Below are 20857 nucleotides of genomic sequence, written 5' to 3'. Positions count from 1 at the left end.
GGGACGTTATGGGGGGAAGCCATTGTAATCAATATTCTGTACTTTTGGAAATTTATATTCATTAAATGAAAGTTAAAAAAAATAGTTGCTAAAGGGTGATGAGGTTGAGAAAAGGCATGGCTCTTAGGCTTTATTTAATTCCTATGACAGAAGAACTTTTAAATATGTTTCATCTTTACTGTTACTAAACATCTCTATTAACAAGTCTGTTCAGGTTTGGTCAAGTTACAACATTGAGGCTTTTGATGTTATGAATTAACAATGGAATATGGGGAGTTCAAGTTGAAAATTTAAGCACAACCAAGCTTCAGTCAATATTTTAGATGAATGCTTGTGCATTTTTACATGATTTTTAATAATTGCTTATTTTTTGAAAGGCAGAGTAAAAGATTTTTCATCCAAGTGCTTGGACCTTCTTCTCCTGCCTTCCCAGACTCATTAGCAGGGAGCTGGATTGGAAATTGAGTATCTGGGACTGGAACTGGTACTCACTGTGGATGCTGGCATTGCAGGTGGTGGCTTAACCCATTGCACCATAATGCTGGCCCCAATTTTGCATAACAGATGCAGATTCAAACACTGTTGGTTGTCCCCAAGTGTTACTTTTTCCTTTTGTGCAGGATATTCTGGGCACATACCCACTGAGAGAAATATGGCATTTCTACACTACACATTTCTATACTCTGGCTAGGTGTAGCCATGTGACTAAGTAATTCCCAATGGCATGGCATGTCAGCACAAGTGATAAGTGAAAAATTATGAGCATGTCATTAAAAGATAGTTAAAGTAATACTTACTCAGTCACTGACATTTTTCTTTCAACTGCCTGGAATTTTAACAGTGAAATAATGGATGAACCATCTTGGGCCGTGAAGCTGACATAAAACTTTGAAATAAGGTAGAAAGAGAATGAATTCCTAAATCCAGGGAGCCACACATCAGACCTGGACTACCTCATTCCATGCTTATATTTGAGAGGCTTCTGACCTGTTTAAGCCGTTGTCACCTTATTACAACAGAAAACTTGCATGCTATTAAAAAGATGAAAAATAAAATTAAAAAACTAAAAAATGAGACCAATGTATTTTTCAGTCAGTGGAAAAACAAGGTAGAGAAACCAAGATTCCTCTTTGATTTACTTGCTGGAATACAGTGATTGCATTTTGTGAATTGTGTCTGAGAGTTTGCATCACAACATTTAGAGAAAATTAGTATTTACTGGAGAGTATAGAATCATTTGAATTCCTAATTCTATTGGTTATGTGCATTATTAAAGTCCATAGCTGCTGAGTCCTGGAGCAGACATATAAAACACAAGTGTTTTGAATTTCAAAACCTATTTTCTTCATGTTATATCATTTTCAAGTTACATAAAGAGATTCTACAAATATATGAATACCTAACCAATAATACATATAAAATCATTTGAAGAAGGTCCTAAATTGCAGCGCATTTTGCACTATTATATTTATTTTTGCATTTATATTCATAGACATGTTTCAATTCTAGGAAATGATTCATTTAAAACTTAGAAAGATTATACCAACAAAGGAAAATATCTATTATCTCAGACTTACTTACTTAAATTATTCTTTTAGATGAACTGCTTGGAGTTGAGTACTTGTAAAGATTTTTTAAAAAGTGTCTTTGCATAACCTAGAAAATATTTGCTTTGTTCTTTTACCTATCATTTTCTTTACACAATGCAGTAGGAAATTTTGAAAATAGGTTATGTAAACTATTTATCAAATTCCACTTTAAATGGCTGTTTTGGCTCTCTTTCACAGCACACATTATGAACAATGGAACAAACAGGGTGGCTTTTCTTTTGCTAGTGAAACTTAAACAAGCTCAGCAATTTGTTATAATAAGAAAAACCAGACTGTGTTCAGCTCAACTATAGGCTTTTCTTTTAGATACTGCAAGAGTAGCAGTCTCAAATACTAATGGATTTTTCTTCCTGTCATGAACATTTCACAAAGTTTCTATGGTTATTTCATTTAAATTGTTTTTCTTGTTCATCAAAGCTCTTTAGTGTTACTCTTTCTGTGTCACATTTTTTTTCTTTACTTTGCCTGTAATCACTGCTGAAAACCCCTTCCTTTTGTCTACCCTCACTATTGAAGCTGCAAAGGCCAGATTCCAACATTTTAAGCATCTTCTTGGCTAGATGTGAGAGTTTTAAATGGTAGAGCACAAATATATCTGGAGCTTTTGCTTTTGTGCTTAAACAATGAAAAGAATAGATCTGATTGGCAGCAGGTCTCCATGTCCCTACCCTGCCCTGCCCCCAGCACAAGTGCCACTGTCCTGGCTCTTTGTGGCTCGAACAGATGTTTGGAAGAGCAACAGTCATCTTACAATGACGGAACCAGAATATACTCTTTATGTTACTCTGACACTATGATAGATACTTTCTCCATGATTAGAAGGTAGTGTTAAATGTAGTATGTAGGTTTGATGGCATCGATTAGAACTCTTATTCTACTACTATTAGTTCGGCTACTTTCGATGTTACTGAATCGTTTCTATCATGATTACCATAAGAGTGGACGTTTAAAAACAATACACCTTCAGGATGCTATCAAAATTAGACATAAGTTATATAAAACCTGGTACATTATAGTTATCATTACCTTTTACACACTCTGAGTCTGTTCATTGCAGGGAATTACTGTACACCTGTGCTATATATCCTTTCACACCACTCCAAACATCTAAAGTATCTTCCAACTGCTTGCATTATGTGAGATTGCCTGGACATCACTTTCAAGTCTGTCTCTGAAAGCTACCACATGCAAGTAGCATTCACACTCCTCATCAGAGAACAGAACAGCTTTGAATAGGTGCTACTGTGCAAATATCTACTCATCTCTAGGAACTCAGCTTTGTGTCATGAAATCTATTTTGTTGGAGGAAAATGGTTCTTTGTCCTTAAGTGAACTGTTAATTTTTAGATAATTGTAGATTCACATGTGGTTCTAAGATAGAGCTGGGTGAGATTGTGAGTTATGGTAGTTTGTCAAGTAAATAGTGTGTTTCATTTAAGATGTCAAATTTTAGTGTTTAAAGTTGTTCTTAGGCTACCCTTGTTTGCCTCTCAGTGTTTGAAGGCTCTGCAGTGATACCCTGTCTCATTTGTGATATGTGTAATTTGTATCTCCTCCCCTTTTTTCCCCTTTATTATTCTTGCTAGAAATTTATATTTTTTTTACTCTTCTAAAAAATCGTTTGTCACATTGATTTTCTATTGTTTTTATAATTTCAAATCCATTCATTTCTGCTGTTACAGGTTTATTTTCTCCTGTATGTGTGCTTTGAATTTGATATCATTTTTTTCTATATCCTTGAAAGGAAGGCTGGATGACAGAGTTGAGATGTTTCTTCTTTGTAGTGTGCATTAAAATTTCCTCAAAGCCCTGGCTTAAGTGTGTTACACAAATTTTGATGTGTTGTATTTCACTTTCATTCAGTTCAATGTCTTTTTAAATATCCTTTGAATCTTCTTTGAATCTTGGGCCACAACTTATGTTGTTTGGTTTCTAAATGTTTAAGACCTCTATTTTCATTTCTAGTTTGATGCTGTGTGGTCAGAAATCTCGTTTATCAAGTGATATAAGATATTTTAAATTTGTTGATATTTATATCTCAGTATATAATTCATCTTGGTATAAGTTCCACAGATCCATGAAAAGTGTTTATTCTGCTATCCTGTTATAGAGTGGTCTATGTTATTTGATAAGATGCTGGCTGGATAAATTTTACATGTGTTTTCATTTTTCTATATTCTTGCTAATTTTTTGTCTACATTTTCTATCAATTATTGAAACAGTTGTTTCCGTTTCCAACTATTGTTGGGGGTTTGTCTTTTTCTCTTTTCAGTTCTGTCTGTTTTAGCTTCACATATTTTTCAGCTTTTTTTCTGTGGTGCATACATATTTGAAATTAGAAGGTCAGGGCTGATGTTGTGGCATAGCAGGTAAAGCTGCCACCTGCAATTCTGGAATCCTATATGGGTGCCCACTTATGTCCCAGTTGCTACACTTCCAATCCAGCTCCTTGCTAATGGCCTGGGAAATCAGTAGCAGATGAGCCAAGTGTCAGAGCCCTTGCTGCTCACAAGGGAGCTCTGGAAGAAGCACCTGACTCCTTGCTTCAGCCTGGCTCAGTTCTAGCCATTGTGGCCATCTGGGTAGTGAAACACTGGATGAAAGATCCCCCCTCTCCCTCTCCCTCTCCCTCTCCCTCTCCCTCTCCCTCTCCCTCTCCCTCTCCCTCTCCCTCTCCCTCTCCCTCTCCCTCTCCCTCTCCCTCTCCCTCTCCCTCTCCCTCTCCCTCTCCCTCTCCCTCTCCCTCTCCCTCTCCCTCTCCCTCTCCCTCTCCCTCTCCCTCTCCCTCTCCCTCTCCCTCTCCCTCTCCCTCTCCCTCTCCCTCTCCCTCTCCCTCTCCCTCTCCCTCTCCCTCTCCCTCTCCCTCTCCCTCTCCCTCTCCCTCTCCCTCTCCCTCTCCCTCTCCCTCTCCCTCTCCCTCTCCCTCTCCCTCTCCCTCTCCCTCTCCCTCTCCCTCTCCCTCTCCCTCTCCCTCTCCCTCTCCCTCTCCCTCTCCCTCTCCCTCTCCCTCTCCCTCTCCCTCTCCCTCTCCCTCTCCCTCTCCCTCTCCCTCTCCCTCTCCCTCTCCTTCTCCTTATTTCTCTCCCTTCCTATGTAACTCTGATTTTCAAACAAATTTTAAAAAGTTAGTGCATCATCTTGTGGATTTACTCCTGTATCATATAATGGCCTTATCTATGTCCTGTAATTTTGTTTTTTCTATTTTTATATTAATACAGCCATCCTAGCTTCTCTTTGTAATGGTTGCATGATATCACTTTATAGAAATTTTTCTATGTTCAACCTATATCAATCTTGTTTATTTGAAGTGAGCGCCTTAAAGAATGTATAAAGTTAGGTCATGTTTTTAAATCCACTCTACCAGTATCTGTCTTTTGTGTCTTTAAATTTTTTAAGACTTTAGTTGGCTGTCTTTTTTCTCTTTTTATTTCTCTGATTTTGTTTTTACTTTCCTGTAAGTTGCTTATACTTTTATTAATCCCTGGTATTGGTATTTTAACTGTATTCCTTTGCACATCATATTTAGTGGTTGTTCTAGATATGATGTTACATATGCATAATTTATATTTTGGTATCCTCATTTAAGCAGTTTGAGTGAAATATGAAAAACATAAATCTTCTTGTTTCCCTTTACCCACCACTCAATTAAATATAAATATCTTGCATATTTTTCTGCAACATTTGTGATATAGTACAATTTTTAAAGAATCCTGATCTCTATAATAGAGAGTAGCTATATTCATATAGTTACTGTTTATCTGCCTTGTGGGGGGAAGCAATATTCTCCCTCACTTACACACAGAAATAATACAATCTATATGACTATCCCACCTATTTTAAATCAAAGATACAAACTATCATTTTTGTTATTTCACTTAATAAGAGGTACCATTTGTTTTATCAGAATTTAATACTGAAATCAATTTTAGTGTTATTGGCCTATTATGATATTGTTTTAAATTAATATTTAAATAAAGTTGTCATTACTCACAGAAAATGAGGGGATTTTATTTCGTGCATTCATTTTCCTATTATCTTAAAAAACTTAGGTAAGCCCCTAATGTTTGCATTGTTCTTTCAAAAAACTTGTGCTACTAAAGAGTATCCAATATTTATAGCAACTGGCAAATTTTTATTATATTGTACTAAGACAAGTTTATATGCAAATGACTGAACTAATAGAAAATTTCTCTTTCATCTGAAAACAGAAATACATTGAAGAACTTGATGGTGTTCTTACATCCATATTCAAACATGAGATACCATATTATGAGTTCCAGTCTCTTCAAACGAAAACCTACCCTCAAGAACAAAGTGAGTATTTTCCAACTACATTAATTATTTTCTATATAATATTTCACTGTTATAACCACTTAATAAATTTTATCACTAAGAATATAGCTAGCTTCACTGCTGAGCAAATGTTTTACACAACTCCTAATTCCTGGTCAAAGGATCCACCAGAACAAATTTATGTAGGTTTATTTGGCAATTTATTTTTATTACAAGCAATAAAATAATTGCCCATAATATTTGAAATGAGTGTTTCCAGGAATTTTTTGATTTATATTTTGATTTATTCTATTACTCTTCATTCAGGAACATGTTCAGACTTTGTGCTTGCATATTTCTAGAGATTCTTAAGTTATTAAATGCAAGCTTCATTTCACAGTGATCAGAAAAGATACATGATATTATTTAAATTTTTTTGTTTGGAATTAGCTGAGACTTGCTTTATGGCCTATCATGTGGTCTATTCTCACTGGTGAAAAGAATGTGTATTCTGCAACTATGCAATGAAATGTTCTGCAGATATCAGTTAGGTCCATTTGGCCCATAGTATCTGTTAGCTCTGTTGTTTCTTTGTTGATTTTCTGTATATTCGATCTGTGCATTAATGAAAGTGGGGTGTTGAAGTTCCCCATTACTATTGTATTGGAGTCTGTGTCTCCTATTAGATCCATTAACATTTGTTTTAAATATCCAGGTTCCTGTTATTTGGTACATATACATTTGTTATAGTCACATCTTCCTGCTGGATTGATCCCTTAATCATTACATAGTGCCCTTCTTTGTCTCTTTTAACAATTTTTCTTTTTTTATTAGGAAGAGTTAGACAGTGTGTGAGAGAGAAAGAAATAATGGTCTTCTTTCAGTTGGTTTACCCCCCAAATGGCCACTATGGCCAGCGCGCTGTGCTGATCCAAAGCCAGGAGCCAGGTGCTTCCTTCGGGTCTCCCATGTGGGTGCAGGGGCCCAAGCACTTGGGCCATCCTTCACTGCCCTCCTGGGCCACAGCAGAGAGCTGGACAGGAAGAAGAGCAACCAGGACTAGAATCCAGTGCTCATATGGGATGCCAGTGCCTCAGGTGGAGAATTAACCAAGTGAGCCATGGTGCTGGCCCCCTCTTTTAACAATTTTTCTGTTAAAGACTATTTTGTCTGATATTACGATGGCTACACCTGCTCATTTTTGCTTTCCATTAGCATTCAATATATTTTTCCATCCTTTTTTTTTTCAGTATGCATGTATCTATGTTTGTGAGGTGTGATTCTAATAGGCAACAAATAGATGGGTATTTTTTTTTCTTAATTTTTATTTAGTAAATGTAAATTTTCAAAGTACAGTTAATGGATTACAATGGCTTCCCACCCCCCCATAATTTCCCTCCCACTCACACCCCTCCCAACTCCCGCTCCCTCTCCCATTCCATTCACATCAAGATGCATTTTCAATTATCTTTATATACAGAAGATCAATTTAGCATATATTAAGTAAAGATTTCATCAGTTTGCACCCACACAGAAACACAAAGTGTAAAATACTGTTTCAGTACTAGTTATAGCATTACTTCACATTGGACAACACACTAAAGACAGATCCCACATGAGAAGTAAGTACACAGTGACTCCTGTTGTTGACTTAACAATTTGACACTCTTGTTTATGACGTCAGTAATCTCCCTAGGCTCTAGTCATAAGTTGCCAAGGCTATGGAAGCCTTTTGAGTTCGCCGACTTCGATCTTATTCCGACAGGGTCATAGTCAAAGTGGAAGTTCTCTCCTCCCTTCAGAGAAAGATACCTCCTTCTTTGATGGCCCCATTCTTTCCACTGGGATCTCACTCACAGATCTTCCATTTAGGTCTTCCTTTTTTTTTCCAGGGTGTCTTGGCTTTCCATGCCTAAAATACTCTCATGGGCTCTTCAGCCAGATCCGAATGCCTTAAGGGCTGATTCTGAGGCCAGAGTGCTATTTAGGATATCTGCCATTCTATGAGTTTACTGTGTATCCCACTTCCAATGATGGATCATTCTCTCACTTTTTGATTCTATCAGCTAGTATTAGCAGACACTAGTTTTGCTTGTGTGATCCCTTTGACTCTTAGACCTATCAGTGTGATCAATTGTGAACTGAATTTGATCACTTGGACTAGTGAGATGGTATTGTTACATGCCATCTTGATGGGATTGTATTGGGATCCCCTGGCATGATTCTAACTCCACCATTTGGGGCAAGTCTGATTGAGCATGTCCCAAATTGTACATCTCCCCCCTCTCTTATTCCCACTCTTATATTTAACAGGGATCACTTTTCAGTTAAAATTTTAAACACCTAAGAATAATTGTGTGTTAATCACAGAGTTCAACCAATAGTACTAGAACAAAACAAAGAGAAAATACTAAAATCAATAAAGTATTACATTGTACATCAACAGTAAGGACAAGAGCTGATCAAGTCACTGTTTCTCATAGTGTCCATTTCACTTCAACAGGTTTCCCCTTTGCTGCTCAGTTAGTTGTCTTTTAATCCATTGAGCAAGTCTGTATCTTTCAATTGGAGAATTTAGGCCATTTACATTTAGATTATTACTGATAAGTAACTATTTGGTCCTGCCATGTTTCCATACATATTCATGTTTTTTGCTTTGGATTTCTTTTGTACTTTTACTAGGTGATTTTCTGACTTCACATTCTTTCATAATGATAACTATAGTTCTCTTTTTCTGTGTAGTGCAACCTTAAGAGTCATTTGAAAGGATGGACAAATGGTATAAAATTCTTTGAATTCTTGGTGGTTTTTTTTTTTGGCAGGTCTTTATTTCACTGTTTATTTATAAATGAGAGCTTAACTGGGCATAGAATTCTGGATTGACAGTTTCTTTTAGGTCTTGAACTATGTGTCCATTCTCTACTAGCCTGTAGGATTTGCAATGAGAAATCAGCTGTTAGTCTAATCCTCTAATATACTCTGAATGTAATCTTGTGTTTCTCTTGTGCACATTTTAGAATCTTATGTTTTACTGTTGAAAGTTTGACTATAATGTGTCATGGTAAAGATCTTTTCTGATCATGTCTTTTAGGAGTACAATGCTTCCTCTACTTGGACGTCCATTTCATTCTCCAAGCTAGAGATGCTTTCTGCTATTATTAAACTAAATAGGCCTTCTGATACATTCTCTTCTTCCACACCTTCAGGAACTATTAAGGCATACATGTTTGTTTGTTTGATAGTATCCCATGAATCATGAACATTGTTTTCAGTTTTTCTAATTTTTTCTTCGTTTTGGGGGGAGGGTCCTGAGATATTTCTAAGGATTTGTGAGATATTCTTTCTTTTGTCTCACCATCTCTGGCTTTAAGGCTTTCCCCTGTATTTTATATTTGACATATTGAATACATTATTTATAATATTTCAGTTTAACTTCTCTTCAGTATCTCAATCTCTTGGCAAAGCTGTTCTTTCATGTTAGGTATTTGTGTAAATACTTGTTGGTTTTCTTCTCTGTTGGGTTTTATCTTTGAACCATGCCTCTGTGGCTTAGAGGGGATATGCTCCTTCAGGAAATACCCAGTGTCGTGTGCTGGGTAGGGTCAGGGAGCTATGGTCTGTACCCAAGGATGGGGTGAGAATACAGAGTGATACCCAAGTTGAGCATGGTGGATCTCTTCTATTGTCAGCAGAGGAAGGTATGGTCATAGCTGTTGATGTAATCATGACCTCACCTCCTCTTTTCCAAGGTGATCAGTGCCCAGAGTTAGCCCACAGTGGGAACACCCACACTAGTACATGAATGGCACAAAGGATCTTTGTTGTCCTCAGTGTGACCATGGAACTCTTGATGACCCACCCCAGTCTGTTGGAGATCTATGAACCTCTGATACCAAAAACAGTGAATGCCCAAGACCCAGCTATAACCCATGCCCTAGCGTGCAGTGACAGAATTCCCATGGTCACAGCACACAACACTCTCACAGTCATGGGGTGCAGAGGATCTGCTCACAGCCCCACTAGCCTACCAATCCACAGAGAGCAGAGGCATTCCCAGGCCAGCTGTATGGGGGTGCTCCACATTAGCAGTTTGAGCCCCAGAGCCTGTAATAGGTTGAAAGAATTGGAGAACCTCACAGTCCTAAGTGGATGCTCAGCCTTCTGCCAACCCTCCTAGCCAGACTCACAATCAACGAAGAATGCAGTTTTCCCTCTGGTAAAATCCCCTATATGTACTGGTGTCAAGATGATGCCTGCTTCTCGTTGGTTGGCGAGAAAATATGTGCTTCCCCCTTACTGGAATAGGTGGGCACCCTACCCCCTACTAGGACTACAGATAGGACTCAGAATTGGTGTTGTCCACACGTTTTCCCTCATGCAATATCCCCAGTGACTTGGCTGCTGCAGTCTGCTCTCAGCTTGCTCTCAGAAGCTGCCATCTCATCTGGACCCCTGGAATAGATTCCTGGACACACATAGTCTACAAAAAGTGAGTCATGATTATATAGAAAGCCTGAAAACACCAACAACCAAGATAGAGATTTAATCAATAATAAAGACCCTTCCAACAAAGGAAAGCCCAGGACCAGATGGCTTCAGTGCTGAATTCTACCAGACTTTTAGAAAAGAACTAATTCAAATTCTCAAACTATTCAAAAAATTACAGGAGAGGCATCCCTTCCAAACTCCTTCTATAAGGCTGTCACAACCTTAATTCCAAAAAACAGAAACAGATACAATAAAGAAAGAGAACTATAGATCAATACCCCTGATGAACATGACACAAAAATTCTCAACAAAATACAAGCGGATTGCATCCAATAACGCATCGGAATGATCATTCACCCAGACCGAGTGGGATCGCAGGGATGTTTCAAGATACACAAATCATTAAATGTGATACCTCACATTGACAAAGACTAAAAACCATATGATTACCTGAATAGATGCAGAGGAATCATTTGATAAAATACAACATACTTTCATGATAAAAACCTTAAACAAATTGGGTATAGTAGAAACATTACTCAACATAATCAAGGCAATATATGACAAACCCACAGCTAGCATGATACTGAATTGTGAAAAGCTAGAAGAATTTCTGTTAAAAATCTGGACCACTATAAGGATGCTCATTTTCACCATTGCCTTTCAATATAGTTCTGGAAATTTTAACCAGAGCTATTAGGCAACAAAAAGAAACCAAAGTGATACAAATTGGAAAGTAGAAACTCAACTTATCCCTGTTTTAGATGACATGATTTGATATATAGGGGAACCAAAAGACTCAGCTAAGAGACTAGAACTCATAAAAGTTGTTGTTAACGTTGCATAATATAAAAGCAAAACTGAAAAATCAATAGCCTTTGAATACACAAACAATGCCATGGCTGAGAAAGAACTTCTAAGATCAGTACCATTCACAATAGCTACAAAATTTTTTAAATACCTTGGAATAAATTTAACCAAGGAGGTAAAAATCTCTACAACAAAAAATTACAAAACATTAATGAAAGCAATAAAAGGAAGATGCCAGGGGATTCCAATTCAATCCCATCAAGGTGACATGTATCAATGCCATCTCACTAGTCCAAGTGATCAATTTCTGTTCACAATTGGTCATAATGATAAGACTAAGAGTCAAAGGGATCACATAAACAAGATTAGTGTCTGTGAATACTGATAGAATCAAAAAGAGAGAGAACGATCCAACATGGGAAGCGGGATACACAGTAAACTCATAGAATGGCAGATATCCTAAACAGCACTCTGGCTTCAGAATCAGCCCTTAAGGCATTCAGATCCGGCTGAAAAGCCCATGAGAGTATTTCAGGCATGGAAAGCCAAGACACTCTGGCAAACAAACAAAAATAAATTGAAATGACCTAAATGAAAGATCTCTGTGAGAGAGATCCCAGTGGAAAGGACAGGTCATCAAAGAAGGAGGTACCTTTCTCTGAAGGGAGGAGAGAACTTTCACTTTGACTATGACCTTGTCTAAATAAAATCGAAGTCAGCGAACTCAAAAGGCTTCCATAGCCTTCGCAACTTGATAAGAGCCTAGGGTGATTACTGATGCCATAAACAAGAGTGTCAATTTGTTAAGTCAACAACAGGAGTCACTGTGCACTTACTCCTCATGTAGGATCTCTGTCCTTAATGTGCTGTACATCGTGATTTAATACTATAACTAGTACTCATACAGTATTTTTCACTTTGTGTTTCTGTGTGGGTACAAACTGTTGAAATCTTTACTTAATATATGCTAAATTGATCTTCTGTATATAAAGATAATTGAAAATGAATCTTGATGTGAATGGAATGGGATAGGGAGCGGGAGAGGGGATGATTGTGGGTGGGAGGGAAGTTATGGGGGTGGGGAGCCATTGTAATCCATAAGCTGTACTTTGGAAATTTATATTCATTAAATAAAAGTTAAAAAAATAAATAAGACACAAAAAATCAGAAAAAAAATCTTATGTTCTTGGATTAGAAGAATTAATATCATCAAAATATCCACACTGCCAAAAGTAATTTGCAAATCAATTCAATCCCAATTAAAATACCAAAATTCTTCTCAGATCTAGAAAAAAGTATGCTAAAATTCGTATGGAAACACCAGAGACTCCAAATAGCTAAATAAATCTTAAACAACAAAAGCAAAGCTGATAGTATCTCAATACCTGCATTTCAAGATATAGAGGGGAATTACAATCAAAACAGCTTGGTACTGGCACAAAAAGACCAATGGAAGAGAATAGAAACCCCAGAAATTAATCCATGTGTCTATAACCAACTAATCTTTGACAAGTTAGTTAAAACTGTTCTCTGGAGAAAGGACAGTCTATTCAACAAATGGTTACTGGGACATTGTATTTCCACATTGAGAAATTTGAAATAAGACCCCTACCTTACACAGTATAAAAAATCAATCACGGTGGACAAAGGCTCTAAGCCTAAGACCTGAAACCATCAAATTGCTAGAGGAAAATATAGGGGAAATGCTGCAAGACACTGGCCTAGGTAAAGACTTCTTGGATAAGACCCCAGAAACACAGGAAAGAAAAGGAAAAATAGAAAAATGAAATTAGCATCAAGTTAAGAACCACCTTGTGCCCACTAAAGAAAATAATTAACAGTGTGAAGAGGCAACCAAATCTGTACACTTATGCACATTTTCTGGTAGGTATGTTGTATTTCAATAATTTTTTTTGCAAAAAAAAAAAGTAAATGCTTTCCTTCAAATTATGTATTTTGTCTTTTTGGGCAAATATTACCCTTTAGGAAGCCCAGTTTGGTCCACTAATGTATTCTCTCTTCCTGGAAGGATTTTGAGCAATCAGTACACACTGACAGCATTGATGTATTAGTTAATGGCAGCATAGTTAACCACAGACTTAAATAAAACCTTGGTTATCAATGTTGTATAGGGGCCGACACTGTGGCGCAGCAGGTTAAAGCCCTAGCCCGAAGCACTGGCATCCCGTATGGGCACTGGTTCTAGTCCTGGCTGTTCCACTTCCAGTCCAGCTCTCTGCTATGGCCTGGGACAGCAATGGAAGATGGCCCAAGTCCTTGGGTCCCTGCACCCATGTGGGAAACCCGGAAGAAGCTCTTGGCTTCTGGTTTTGGATCGGCGCAGCTCTGGCCATTATAGCCATCTGGGGAGTGAACCGGCGGATGGAGGACCTCTCTCTCTCTCTCTGTCTCTACCTCTCTCTGTAACTCTGTCTTTCAAATAAATAAAATAAATCTTAAAAAAAGGAAAATATTTGCTTATTTAAAAAATTGTTGTATAGTCTATGAATATTTAAGCTCCAAAAATAAAAGGGACCTTCTTTGTTGGCATAAGCAGCTACTCAGATTGTCATGATTTTGTCTCTCATTTTACTTCCTCCTTCTTACCCATGGCATCTGCCTTTGGCAGAATGAAGAACTGGCATGTGTGCCTTCTGAATATGCTGTACCGAACTGTCTGTGCTCAGATAACCAAGGTACATATGCTCATATTCTGGGCCAACACAAAATGTAGGTTTTTCAGCGTCAACAGTAATAAGCATCTTTACTTTCCTAAGGTTAAGAAGAGAACTATAAGTACTGCCCTGTAATAATGGATAGCAGGAAATAAGCTCTTTAATATCCATTCATTTCAATAAAGAAAATGCATGCATGTGTTGTCTTTAATTAGGCAAACACACAAGGGGAATGGACTTAAAATGAATAAACTGAATAAATTCCTACTCCAGCAACCCCTTTCACTTGTGCAGTTATTGTGCAGTCCCGATCCTCAAACCTGTAGGTTCTGTTCTTTGTAAGTCATGACAGGTCCAGGAATCCCTCTCTACTACCCTGTTACAAATCTGCACTCAAAACCTCCCTGCACTTTGTGAAAGCACTCCTTTGCTGTCCAGATGCTTCCATTACCAAATGCTTTGGTTTTTAAAGATCTGTTGGTTTAAAGCCTCACGTTGCATTATGCTGGGCATGCAGGGGACTCAGGGAAGCAGAGTAACTTGTTTCTAGAGATTATGGTTTATCAAAGCCATGTGATACATGACGCAACCCAACTGTTTAACTGCCTCATGGCTATCTGGGTTTGGAAGTGGAAAGCAGATAATGGACAAGCATATTCTCTTCTTTACTGCATTTTCAAAGTTTTCCAGAGAAACAGAACCAATAGAATGCACACATAGACATGTGTAGGTAGAGGAATAGAGAGGCAGATAAACAGATATTTATGCAAATGCTCATAGATATTATCTATAATAAATGCACATATATTAATATACATAATATATGCATATGTAAAATGTTTATGCTATAAATAAACATGTAAGACAAATTTGTGTTTGGTAGATATAAATAAATGACTATTGACAAGTCTAAAATCTACAGAGTATGTCTGCACTTGGGTATTTTCCTATTTATCCTCCTTCTCTGTTTTCCTCTTGACCGTATTTTACATATAATAGTGCTCTCAAAAGACGTCTCAAGTTCTACCCAGTCCCTTTATTGGTCCAAGGATTATCCATGTTATCCTCCTTACCTTTGTTTTTATTATCCACATTGCTTAATATTATTTAAAGAATAAATCAAGTACGCGAGACTACAGGGAGTTCTTTTCAAAAGGCTAAATACTCCTTAATAGTGAAATCAAGTGCCCTTGCCTGATGTGTCAATTTACTACCTGCTGCTGCACATTCCTTGATTTTCCATAGGAGACCAACATGAAGGCCCATGAGCTTCCTGTCTGTAAGGCAAGGCCCTGTGGGGGAGTGGTTGATCCTCTGAGCCTAGCTCAGCCTATCTAATTTACTTTATTCTTACATCTTTCGTGATTCTTTAGGTCTTTGGTTCCATTGCTGTCAAGACACAGCAGAGACAAAGTTGATAATTTTTCAGAGTATCTTTAATGGAAGTACAAGAAGGCCGACACCGTGGCTCACTTGGTTAATCCTCTGCCTGCAGCGCTGGCATCCCATATGGGCGCCGGGTGCTAGTCCCAGCTGCTCCTCTTCCAGTCCAGCTCTCTGCTGTGGCCCAGGAGGGCAGTGAAGGATGGCCCAAGTGCTTGGGTCCCTGCAACCACATGGGAGACCAGGAAGAAGCACCTGGCTCCTGGCTTCGGATCGGCTCAGTGCCAGCCATAGCAGCTATTTGGGGAGTGAACCAACAGAAGGAAGACCCTTTTCTCTGTCTCTCTCTCACTGTTTATATCTCTACCTGTCAAATAAAAAAAAAGTAAAAGAAATTAATACAAGTACATATGTATAGAAATGACGCTTTCCTTATATTAACCATAGGTGACCTACAAACAGAATGGACTATTCAAACATGATACAACCCAACTATTTAACTTCCTCATCACTCTCTGGGTTTGATAGTGAAAAGCAGATAACAAGCAAGCATATTAAAAAGCAAAGGAATCTAATTTGAATTAATACAAATTCTAAGAACTAATAATAATAATAATAATATCACATCTCCCCTGGCTTTCTAGAATTACCTCCAGACATGGGCTCCAAGTTTCCAAGCTGTTCACTGTGACCTCATTCCCTGTTTCAATTTTGTTCTGCGTATGTTTTCTTTTTTCTGTCTATAACTGGGTCACAGCCCTAGATAAGAAGGTGCTTAAAATTTGTGTGAAAACATTCCTTCTCTGGAACTAGAGCATCTTGCACCAGTCAGCTAGTTACATGTTCTGCTGTTACTCATTTTGGTATTAGGTGCCTACAATCCTTACATCTCCACCTCTGTTTTTCTTCACATTTTCTTCCCTTTATCTTCCTTCTCCTTTGCTTTTTCCTCCTCTTATTAGTGCTGTTGCTAGGATGGATTCTATCCATTAATCAGTAAGCCATAAAGTTTTGAGCTCTTCATTTTTCATGTCACTTGTTGATTTATAATTCAGGTGCTTGCATGTCAGGACATCTATCTTCCAAAACTCAGTTTTTAGGGTTTTGTGAAACTTCCAAGTCTTAAGTATGTAATTATTAGAAAATAGAGATTTCTCACCAAAATTAAAAATATATACATCCCCTCAAAGGAATTTGCATTTTCTAAGAACAAGTAAGGATGCACCTCTATCCTAGATTGCCTACTGTTTGCTTACACCTAACAAGTAAAATAAGCAAGAGAAAATCAAAGCCCTAGAACCATTCATTCCACTTACAGAGTGCGTATGTAAGTGGGTTCTAACCACATCAAGTATGTATTTTAAATGAGAAAACCCCAAACATAGAGACAACCAGGGAGAAGTCTTCAGAAATCCTGGACTTGAATGCTCACAGTCTCAGCAGCTTCTCCCAGGATCTCTGTGTGTGAAGGGAAAAAAACACCATGCTTTTGAAAATGACTGGCCATGCTGCAACAGGAAACCAGTTCTGAACTCTCTCTCCAAAATACAAAGGAGCCCTGTAGACTGCTTAAAATGCAGTTGATTCTCCTTATTTGCAGTATTTATTTTCTATAAGATAATTGAATAAGCAAATAGTGAACTGTTATTCCTAGAGAAGAAAAATGTTAAACTCTGCTTGCGAGCATCTGCTTGCAATGTTTTCATCAACCAATTAATACATAACCTTGTTTGAGCTGTACTTCTGTTTAAAGACACCTTCTTTAATATATACTGTTGATTCGCATTGAACTCACCAACAACAATGCTATTACTCATTCATGCCTGGATGAAGTTTACTGAACAAAAATTATTTCCTCTGTAAGACACATCACAGCTTCCTTATGTTTGGAAACACTAGACAGCATTTTGGCACTATACTAGGCAGGCATTCTAAATAGCTAAATCACTAACAAAACCCAGAAAAACTGAAAAATTTAGCACTAAGTGGATTTTAGCAAGGACACTTGTTTATAGTTTCAGAGTTGAAATAAAAAGACAAAGCATAAACCTACTTGACCTCAGCTGGAAATGTGTGCTTCTAGTGACTCTAACTTTCCATTTCTTTGCACATGTCTGAAAATGGCCAGGAAATTACTTTAAGTATTGGGGTTTCAAATAAATTATACTGAAAACAGATTTGCAAAAAATGTAAACCCTAGTTGAGGGTCAACAGTACTTAAGGACAGATGTATTGGACCTTCATTTAATATCTGGTTGAATATGTGTTATTATCTTCAAGTAATAGCTGAGAAGGTTGAAACATGAAAAGCTCAAGTGGCTTGTCCAAATTATGATCATGGTAAATGTTAGAGTTGGTATTTAACCCATACAATCTGGCTCCAATGGCCAGATATTTATGTGTTATACTATATCCCCTCTCATAAGAAATAAGTATTAAGTTTTATAATTTTAGGATAAATAAAATATATTTATCAAGGAGAAATTGATTCATCAATGCTGATTAAGGACTAAATCTTTTCAACTAAAGCATTTGAAAAAAATAATATCTTGTATGTACTTTCTTGAGACAATAAAGGGAGAGCTACACATTTTAAATTTTTCTCAAATATTTAAGGGAACACTTCAGTTACAAGAATTCAACTGCAATAATTGAGGTAAATACATAACAGGTTAACAGTGAGGTGCCTATCTAGTGATATTCTTTATATGTTTCTATTTATGTAATGTGAGAGCTAACAAGACAGCAGCAGAGTTTTCATGGACCATGATTTCCCTTGCACTCTTTGTCTACATTACCAAGGGTTTTTTTTTTTTTAATTATTTATTTGAATGTCAGAATTAAAGACAGTGAGGGAGAGATAGACATCTTCCATCTGCAGTTCACTCCCTAGATGGCTGCAATAGCCAGAGCTGAGCCAGTTCTAAACCAAGATCCAGGAGCTTCTTCAGGGTTCCCCACAGAGAAAACAGGAGTCCAGGAACTTTGGTCATCTTCTGCTGCTTTTTCCAGGCTGTGAGGAAGAAGTTGGATTGGAAGTGGAGAATAGCCCAGGCTTGATCCAGCATCTATATGGGATGCCAGTGTTGCAGGCAGCAGCTACCCACTATGCCACAGTGCCAGCCCCATTACCAGCGTTTCAGAAACATGTTAACCCTCAGAGCATTTCTTTCTGACATTCTAAATAGAATGGTACATCCATTGTTTGGGCAGAATATAAAGAGAAACCTCACATGTTGCATATTAATCGCAGCATAAAAATTTTCAGGCACTGTTTTACACATATGCAGAAATACTAACATTGCACTAATGTCAAATCTGATTATGAAATGAGTGAAAACCAATATCTTTAACTTTTGCAAATAGGTTTTGTACTCTATTAATTGATATTTGATTAGCACCTAAGCTATGAAATCAATTTAGCTGTCCAACTGATGACTGAAAAAAAAAAATATGGTGTATATATACACTATGGAATGCTACTTGGCCATAACAAAGAATGAAATAATGTCTTTTGTTTTGTTTGTTTGTTTGTTTTTTAACTTTTATTTAATGAATATAAATTTCCAAAGTACATCTTATGGATTACAGTGGCTTCCCCCCCCCCATAACTTCCCTCCCACCTGCAACCCTCCCCTTTCCCTCTCCCTCTCCCCTTCCATTCACATCAAGATTCATTTTCTTTCTTTCTTATTTTTTCTTTTTTGACAGGCAGAGTGGACAGTGAGAGAGAGAGAGACATAGAGAAAGGTCTTCCTTTGCCATTGGTTCACCCTCCAATGGCCACCGTGGCCGGCGCAATGCTGCCGGCGCACCGCACTGAACCGATGGCAGGAGCCAGGTGCTTATCCTGGTCTCCCATGGGGTGCAGGGCCCAAGCACCTGGGCCATCCTCCACTGCACTCCCTGGCCACAGCAGAGAGCTGGCCTGGAAGAGGGGCAACCGGGACAGAATCCGGCGCCCCGACTGGGACTAGAACCCGGTGTGCCGGCTCCACAAAGCAGAGGATTAGCTTAGTGAGCCGCGGTGCCGGCCAAGATTCATTTTCAATTCTCTTTATATACAGAAGATCAATTTAGCATATATTAAGTAAAGATTTCAACAGTTTGCACCCACATAGAAACATAAAGTGAAAAATACTGTTTGAGTACTAGTTATAGCATTAAATCACAATGTACAGCACATTAAGGACAGAGATCCTACATGAGGAGTAAGTGCACAGTGCCTCCTGTTGTTGACTTAACAAATTGACACTCTTGTTTATGGCATCAATAATCACCCTAGGCTCTTGTCATGAGTTGCCAAGGCTATGGAAGCCTTTAGAGTTCACTGACTCTGATCATATTTAGACAAGGTCGTAGTCAAAATGGAACTTCTCTCCTCCCTTCAGAGAAAGGTACCTCCTTCTTTGATGACCTGTTCTTTCCACTGGGATCTCACTCGTGGAGATCTTTCATTTAGGTTTTTTTGTTTTTGTTGTTGAATACTGTAATCAATACACAGCTATTCTTAAATGTTGAAACTTAACTGAAAAGTGATCACTGTTAAATATAAGAGTGGGAATAAAGAGGGAATAGATGTGCAAATTGGGACATGCTCAAGCTGACTTACCCCAAATGGTAGAGTTAGAAACATACCAGGGGATTTCAATTCAATCCCATCAAGGTGGCATGTACCAATACCATCTCACTAGTCCAAGTGATCAATTTCTGTTCACAATTGGTCATAATGATAGGTCTAAGAGTCAAAGGGATCACATAAACAAGACTAGTGTCTGCCAATACTAACTGATAGAATCAAAAAGTGAGAGAACAATCCTACATGGGAAGTGAGATACACAGCAGACCCATAGAATGGCAGATGTCCTAAACAGCACTCTGGCCTCAGAATCAGCCCTTAAGGCACACGGATCTGGCTGAAAAGCCCATGAGAGTATTTCAGGCATGGAAAGCCAAGACACTCTGGCAAAAAAAAAAAAAAGTAATAATAATCATGTCTTTTGTAACAAACAACGCAACTGGAAACTATTATGCTTAGGGAAATAAGCCAATAACAAAATACAATTAGCACATTTTATCTGATATGTGATAATTAATATAGAATACAAAAAACTATAGGAATGTAATAGACATGTTATGATTTGATGATTTTAGCCTTTTTTATACTCTTGTGGAACTGTGGTCTTCTACTTGCTGCTTGTTGACTTTTATGATTAGTGGTGCCTTAAACCTGTGATTATAGAGTGGATTAAAATTAGATTTTTGGAAAAATTAAAAAAAAGGAAGGGGATTATTGGAGGAGGGAGAGAAGTATGGTTATAGACTTAGAATTTTATTTAGGAAATACATAAAATCTGTTCTCTTTATAGTAATAAAATTTTAAAAAAGAAAAGAAACAGCCATCCTGTGGGTCAGTTTATTTTATTTTTTTATTTATTTTGACAGGTAGAGATATAGACTGAAAGAGAGAGGCAGAGAGAAAGGTCTTCCTTCTGTTGGTTCACTCCCCAAACAGCTGCTACGGCTGGCGCTGAGCTGATCCGAAGCCAGGAGCCAGGTGGTTCTTCCTGGTCTCCCATGAAGGTGCAGGGCTAAAGCACTTGGGCCATCCTCCACTGC

General features: G+C 37.8%; 1 protein-coding gene across 4 annotated transcripts in view; it reads left to right on the top strand.

The window, feature by feature from the left end:
* Nucleotides 1-20857, top strand: part of BANK1 (B cell scaffold protein with ankyrin repeats 1) — a 352635-nt gene that overhangs the window by 136501 nt on the left and 195277 nt on the right. For all 4 annotated transcript variants that reach the window (XM_017347389.4, XM_008267565.5, XM_089303020.1 and 1 more), the window contains one exon: nucleotides 5819-5924. In XM_017347389.4, coding sequence (XP_017202878.4) covers nucleotides 5819-5924 — 106 coding nt within the window. The remainder of the gene's footprint in view (nucleotides 1-5818; nucleotides 5925-20857) is intronic.

The sequence above is a fragment of the Oryctolagus cuniculus genome, chromosome 8, assembly GCF_051225735.1.
Source record: "Oryctolagus cuniculus isolate XC-2025 breed Fujian yellow rabbit chromosome 8, ASM5122573v1, whole genome shotgun sequence".
NCBI classification, from domain to species: Eukaryota; Metazoa; Chordata; class Mammalia; order Lagomorpha; family Leporidae; genus Oryctolagus; species Oryctolagus cuniculus.
The sequence above is the reverse complement of the archived record's forward strand: the minus strand, read 5'-3'. Positions and strand labels throughout refer to the sequence as shown.